At 36.7% G+C, this 7,829-nt stretch overlaps 1 protein-coding gene across 3 annotated transcripts in view; it reads left to right on the forward strand.

The window, feature by feature from the left end:
- The window catches only part of LOC104593977 (Zinc finger C-x8-C-x5-C-x3-H type family protein), a 33,917-nt gene extending 27,026 nt beyond the window's left edge, over nucleotides 1-6,891 (forward strand). For all 3 annotated transcript variants that reach the window (XM_010254102.3, XM_019197167.2, XM_088887615.1), the window contains 3 exons: nucleotides 2,163-2,237; nucleotides 2,459-2,682; nucleotides 5,440-6,891. In XM_010254102.3, the coding sequence (XP_010252404.1) occupies nucleotides 2,163-2,237; nucleotides 2,459-2,682; nucleotides 5,440-6,613 (1,473 nt within the window). In that variant the 3' untranslated portion in view covers nucleotides 6,614-6,891. The remainder of the gene's footprint in view (nucleotides 1-2,162; nucleotides 2,238-2,458; nucleotides 2,683-5,439) is intronic.
- Nucleotides 6,892-7,829: the final 938 nt, after the last annotated feature.

A 7,829-nucleotide genomic window follows, 5' to 3' on the forward strand; every position in this document is an offset into this window, starting at 1 on the left:
AACACAACCTCCTTGATGTCTTCCAAATTAAAGCTTCTTTCCAACCTTCTCCTGTTCTCCACCCCTACATCTGGCCAATTCAATCCTTCTACCCACACCCTTCTACTCACAGGCCTTCTTAGAATAGATTTGAAGTGCTCCACACAGGCCTCGACTATCTCCTCTTGTTGTATTAACTCAACTCCATCTAGTACCAATTTGGAGATAAAGTTCTTCTTTCTCCTGCCATCTGCCAAAGAGTGGAAATACCTTGTGTTCCTGTCTCCCTCTTGCAACCATTTACACTGAGATTTTTGTCTCCAGCTAATTTCCTTCTTGTGCAGGCAATCCTCTAATTGTCTTCTCAAATCTCTCTTGAGTTCATTGTCTTCCTCTCCAAATTCTCCCATTTCTTCTTTAGAGTCAAGGCTTTCAATTTTATCCATCAGAGCTCCCTTTCTTTCTTCTATCCTCCCAAACTCCACCAAATTCTACTTCTTAATTTTTGCTTTCAAGAATTGTAGTTTCTTATGGAATCTCATCCCCTCCCCTTCCACCAATGGGTTATACTCATACCACCACTCCCTCACTTTGGTAGTAAACCCTGGATGAAGTAACCACATATTTTCAAATCTAAAGGGGGTAGGACCTCCACACCTTCTTTCCTCCTTACATAACACTATGGGCCAATGATCCGATGTCACCCTTGGGAGAGCTCTAGAAGCCTAAGTTCCCCAATGTTCTTCCCAATCCAAAGAGAACAGGAATCTATCCAACTTAGAGCAAATGAGTCTAGCTTGGAGATTTGACCATGTAAATGTCTTATGGGCTAGGGGAATCTGTTTAAGCTCAAAGGCATCCACAAAACTGTTAAACTTCCTCATGCTTTTTGTCACCCTCTGATTAACTTTATTGGATTCCTCCGAGAATCTGATCACATTGAAATCCCCACCCGTGCACCAGGGCCCATCCCATAACCCTCTAACATTAGCCAATTCCTCCCACAACTCCTTTCTCTCTCTGTAGTCATTTGGTCTGTATACATTTGTGAGCACCCACATATAATCATCCTCTTCCTACTTAAACTTCATGGAGATGGTGGCAATCTTTGGTTACAAAGCCCCTGATATGGCTGTCACGTTCTCAGACGACTCTGGACCTAACTGAAGGGCACCTCAGCAGAGAACAAAACAGAAAAAATGGTGGCAATCTTTATGTAGACATGTACATTGAGGCAAGTAGAATACATGGTTTAAAAAAATATTTCCTTATAACAACCATAATCATTATTCCTATGAGATGGTTGACCATGTACGATGGCCTGGGGATGGGGAGGTACACCTTTGTTCTGGAATCAAGTAAGGAATCACTTCAAATACAAGGCCTTCAATTTCGTCAAACAAAAAATAAGTTTTTTTAGCATCTAACCCAAAGAGAAGAAATCAAAAGGCATCTGAATCTTGCCATTCTCTTTATATCAATATCATGGATATTACCATTTCACTAATCAATCTCCAACTTATACCTTTAGTTTTAATGACATAAAAAGCCGACTAAAACTCCTTGACAATCTTCTAAAATATTGACATTTTGACCAATTAATTTATAAGTTTAGCACAACTTATTAATAAGGAAGCTACTTCTAAAACAAATATCTACTAAGGTAAATCCTCAAACTTACAATTATGATTTCCAAAAATCTTACCAATAAAAAATATGAAGTCATTGGCTCTTTGTAAATTGGCCATATTGCTCAATTGATGTCAAAATTGCATAATCTTGGTCTTGTTGGATAAGCAATTGAATAACCCATCTAATGACACAAGAATCAAGTAAAACACAAATTTTAGCTGCATATTGAGTGACTGACCTGATATTTTTTCTTCAATTTTTAATTGAGGCCTAAACAAATGATTTCAAATATTGCCTCCTGTGTATCACATCACTTATTGACCAGAAAATGAGAGCTATATAAGTGTCCATCACATGCATTTTTAATTTTGCTTTTCTGCCTTCTTCTCCCTAACCTGATGTGGAATATTTCCTTGAAAAGTCTTTTCTATTTCTTGTTACTATTATCCATTTTTAATGTGTCGCCTGTTGGTCTTTCAAAGTTTTCTTGCTCTGTATTCAGTTTTAGAATTTTATATACTGATTGTGACTTTTGTGCTGATTATTGACAGATAACATGTGAGTTTGTTGGTGTGACCAGATGGAAGGTTGCAATATGTGGGGAGTACATGAAGTCTAGGCTCAGGGTAAAACCAATCTTTTTTCTTTTATTTAATCCCTCTAATAGTTAGTACTCATTCTCATACAAGTATTTTTATGTTTTCTGCCATGCCTCTTCTATTCACATGGGAACTCAAGATTAGGGGATTTTCCTAATTGTCTTCTTTACTATATTAATACCGTTTTCTTCGTTTGATTTCTCACCCTTCTACATGATGATGATGATCCTCCTTTCCCTTTTTGACAGACATGCTCACATGGTACAGCCTGCAACTTTATCCACTGCTTTCGAAATCCTGGTGGAGACTATGAATGGGCTGATTGGGATAACCCACCTCCTAAGTACTGGGTCAAAAAGATGGCTGCTTTATTTGGTCCTTCAGATGAATTGATAAATGGCAAAGACATGGAGCCAGAAACTGGGGGGCAACTGAAGAGGTCCAGCAATAAGATAACAGCAAATTGGGACAGGTATGCTTGTTATTCAAGCATCATATTAAATACTTTATGGTGTCTATGGTTTGATTTTGAAATTTGTCACTAATTTTAGGGATTATAGCTGATAAGGGCAACTTTTGGGTCTTATTATCAATAAAAGTAATATTTTTTACATAATTTCTAGAATAAAGTAACTTTTTTAAAAAATATGAAAAAAGGGTAAAAATACTGTTCATCTCCTTCTTCCTTCAGCTATAATCCCTTTTTTTTCTTGAAAATCAACCGTCCATAACACACTTCGGGTTTTCACGATTAACGAGAGAGTTTTGTTTTCCAATAAATTTCTTGCGTTTCTCGCTATTTATCCACACCTAACAAAAATAGGAAAGGATTTTAAATGAGGGAGGTCTCGACCTTCATCGATGTGGTCTTCACTGTAATGTTCGGTGCTGCAACTGATTCGGTGGTGCCCTGGGTGTTCCTATGATGGAGAAAGATGGTGTGTCAACTGAATTCATTAGAGTTTTACACAAAAACTCTAGGTCTGGTGACCGAATATGGGAGAAATAGATCTGATTCAGAGAAGGCCTTCTCTAGGTCTGGCCCTTGATAAATAAAATATATTTGATTAAAAAAGGGGGAAGAGAAGGCCTCTGATTCAGTTGTGGAAACAGGGGAGAAAAGGGGAAGAAGAAGACGAACAAAGAAGAAAAGGGGAGGAAAAGAGGGGGGAAGAAGGGGAAGGAGGAAAATAAGAGAAGGGGACGGTGGGCTGATCTGGTTTGGTTCTGGTTCGTGACTGTGGAGAATAAGCGATGGGGAGAAACAAAAGAAAGGAGGAAAATTAGTCGTGATCTCTCCAGAATCGGAAGCAGTTATCTGAAGGAAGAAGGAGATGAACAGTGTTTTTACCTTTTTTTGATATATTTTTTTAAAAATTACTTTATTCTAGAAGTTATGTTAAAAAAATTATTTTTATTGATAATAAAACCCAAAAGTTGCCCTTATCAGCTATAATCCCTTTATTTTATCTTGAAAAGGTAAGTACATTGTGTTACATTACAAATGTATGCTAGAGGGATTACATTAGTACATAAGAGGTTGTGCAATGAGCTGTTTGCATATAAAACACTCCTCTCAACCATGATGTTGCAATTAATCTAGTGCCAAATAAACTTCTTAGGCGTCCATTTCATTTGAACTATAATGACACTGTAGGTCTCCCTAATCTCATCAAAGTAGATGGCCAAATGTCAATGGTTGCACCCAAATCTTTGGCTTCAGTTGATTGCAATTGTCAAATCCCCTTCAATGCAAAGAAAAGAGATCTGGAATTGTTTAGTTATGCATGTCCCTGCAAGGCGAGTCATCACTTGGGTATTGATAGCATCTGCTTCACCAGTAGGGGCACTAAAATCCTTAAATTTGGGGTGATAAATATAAAAATATCTCATTCTAAAAAAATCTTAATTGATAAGAACACCCTAAAAGTATTTGTATGTTTAACCTTTTGAATGGTTGAAAATGTATGTCCGATGAAGTAAATGTCTTACAATCTCGTTCTATTGCCTTTTACCATTAATTCTCTTCATATACTTGTTATGCTTGCAATAGTAGCACCCATCCCTAAATATTAAAACATATGCCCCTGTATAGTGTAAATGGATTTTAGTTTAGCCTAAAAAGATTCTCTTGCTTTCTTCCTTTCCCTCCAAACCCACCTGATGTTTCATTTGGAAGACCAGATTACCTGAATAACTTGCATATGCTTAAAACTTGAACAAGCTCCTGAAAAGCTGCGTAAATAATTTTCCTCACTTTTTCAATCCACCTGTTCTCCCCACCTTGCCCTTGGTGAGGTATTTGATTTGCAAAAATGTAGCTTTCTTTTGCTGGTGTAGTATTTGGTCAATACCCAAATTGGACCATTATGAGTTCTTATCATCTTGTCTGCTGTACTGGCTTCCTAACTCTCATAGATACACTTATCCTGTTGCACTTTTATCCCGTCTAGTCTTGTAACTCTCATTTAAAAATAACAACACTAATATAGAAAATTCCCGATTAGTACCTTGTACTTTGGGTCTAGTGCAACTTTGGTCCCCGAACTTTAAAGTGCGACAATTCAGTACCCGAACTTTCAAAACGTGCCAGTCCAGTACCTGCCGTTAACCAATTGTTAAGCAGCCGTTAAGTGGCATTTGAAAAGATACAAATGCCTTTCGAGTGTCATCTAATTCTCTTTATCAACCATCCAAACGTTGACAAAAAATGAACAGTCTCAAAATCTTTGCATCTTCTCTCAAGAAAGTTGGGGTCATGTCCTAGTGGGCATTCTGGTGACCCCAACTTTCTTGAATAGATGAGGCAAGGATTTGGGACTATTCATTTTTTGTCAACGTTTGGATGGTTGATAAAGAAAATTAGATGACACTCAAAGGGCATTTGTGTCTTTTCAAATGCCACTTAATGGCTGGGTAATGGTAGGTACAGAATTGACACATTTTGAAAGTTCGGGTACTGAATTGTCACGTTTTAAAGTTCGGGGACCAAAGTGTCAGTAGGCCCAAAGTACAGGTTACTAAAAATAATAACATTAATATAGAAAATAAAGTTTTATAATGTTCCTTTTCAAGAGTCAGATTTTGTAATTTATCCCTTCTAAGGTGGTTTTCATCAACAGATTTTGTAATTTATAGTGTTCCTAAGGTGGTGTTCACTGAGGTCTGATCTTCTTGCAAAATATTTTTAATTGTTTCCCATCAGTTATTTCTTGATTTACTTGGGCAGGTATTACTCAAGAAGCCGCTCAACAAGGTCTAGATCTAAAGATGTAGATTGGTCGGATGCTGGTTCTAGTAGAGACCATGCCAAGGAAAATGATGACCACCAACAAAGTAGCCATTTGAAGAGGAACAGACACTTAATTATTGGTAGGAAGGAGAGAAGTTCTCATGATAGGATGCGACAATCTGAAGAGAATTTCTCTGAAGATGATAGATATGATGGCAGGATCAGTCATGATTCTGATTCGAGTGAGGATTACTCTGATAGGGATGACAGAGAACGAAATAGTAGTTATTCAAGAGAGTATCTCCAGAGAAAGGGGATGGATCATCCCAATGGTCACAGAAGAACTGACATGAAAGATGGATTACAATATCATGATTCCAGTAGAAAATATTCAGATTTACATAGAGCCCGAAAGCACAGTCACTCAAGCAGAAGAGAGGGCTCAAGTACACAGATAAAGGAGAGCGATTCTCTTGATGAGGATATGAAATCAGAAGAATGTGGTGAAGCTTATATTACTAGTCGGTATGATGGTAGACATACATCACATGATCATGATTCTGATCACCACACTGATGATAGCATGGACAAATGTGGTAGTTGGGAAACAGAAAGTTTCCATGAGGAGCATGATAAATCCAGGAGGATTGATGATGATCAACAAAGGTATAATTGGAAATACAAATCCCATGGTCAAAACTCTGGTTGGAGATATCATGAAAAAAGGTCCAGATGCAGTAGGCAATCTGCCCATGACAGACACTCAAACAGTAGGCAGAAAGAGAAACATAGATCTCACACTCATGAGCGTGACAAGGTATATAAATACCAGAAGCAGGGGTCTGATGATGAGTGTTCATCCTTCAATAAGTCTGAGGGAAAGTCATGCCAACAAGATGAAGCTTACTACTCTGTGCCAAATAATTCAAATAACAGTCACTCCACCCCTGAAGAATTTGGGGATAATTCCGACAATGCTGAACATGAGAAGAAATATAGAGTTAGCAGAAGGGGTAGAGACCGGAGGAAAAAGTATGAGAGCAAAGAGGTTGCGGAGATTGGACATAGCGTTGTGGGTAGAAAAGGTAATGCCTCTAGGAAGAGATTGAGAAGTGAATCTCCTCTTCATCGTTCTAGCAGATCTAAGAGAGAGGAGCCACTGCAGAAATGATGCATAGATCTCCCACTTGGATGTCTTATGGTTTAGCTTAAACAGATTTTGAAATTCTGTTTTAGCCTTTTAGCTATCGTCAGGTGTCATGTTCATATTCCAACTGAAGGTAGTAGACTTGCTCCAAGGAAGTGGGAGCATGTGATGTAGTTTATATCTCCATATCTTACTTTGGAGTTACCAATTCACTGATCCAAAATTTGTACGGTACAGGGACTCAAGGGATGGAATACTGCAGTTGCCTTATACAAGTTGGTGCATTTTGATAGTTTGCTAAATGCTAACTAATGAATTTAAATCATGAGAAACAGGTGCTTGGATGATCTTTATCTTAGGGAAGACATGCTACCAAGGTCTAGATTGGGTTGAAGGTGACCGATTTATACAACTTTTACGCAAGGTTCAAAATATTGGTATGTATATCTCTAAGGTTGGAAAAGGATATACGTATTGTGATATGCTTTGGGCTGCATGGATATGAGGCAAAAATCTGAACACGTTGTAACACTAAGAAAATTCTCATTAATCCGACATACATGATAATACCACTAAATCCAAGGTTGAAAGAAGCATATGCTACAATTTGGTTAACTCCGATACATATATTCTAGTATGTATATTATTTATAATATATATTATAAATAACAAAACAATGAAAAACAAAAGAACCGAACCAGTAGAAAACCAAACTGCCAATCCAGTTAAGTGATTGGTTTCGGTTTGGTTTTGGTTCATGATTTTTCATCGTTTGATTAACTGAACTGTGAGCACTCCTAGGTATGAATACCATTAATGTGTTATATTTATTTAAGTTAAATTATAAATTAATAACTATAAAATATGTAATTAATCTCTAAAATACATTAGATCTTTGAAAATGTAGATCCATGGATCTAAGGGTCAAAGACACAATTCTTGATATGATAGTTACTTGTTATATGTAAAGTAAGTTTTGTAAATAATATACTTTGGTTTTAATAATAAATAATCTTAATTTATAAAATATAGAAGAGCCATTAGCATTTGGAAGCCACAAGAAATTCATAAATTTAAATTACTAAAATAATTAAACAATTATTTTATTTTTAATTCTGTAAATACCAATAATTAAAAATTAATTTTCTGGCATAAATTGTTGATTGATAAATGCATTTGATATCATTCTTAGTTCTATCTTATAGATCTCTCCAACCATTTGATAAATGCATTTGATATC

This window comes from Nelumbo nucifera, chromosome 5, assembly GCF_055504915.1.
Source record: "Nelumbo nucifera cultivar China Antique chromosome 5, China Antique-T2T, whole genome shotgun sequence".
NCBI lineage: Eukaryota > Viridiplantae > Streptophyta > Magnoliopsida > Proteales > Nelumbonaceae > Nelumbo > Nelumbo nucifera.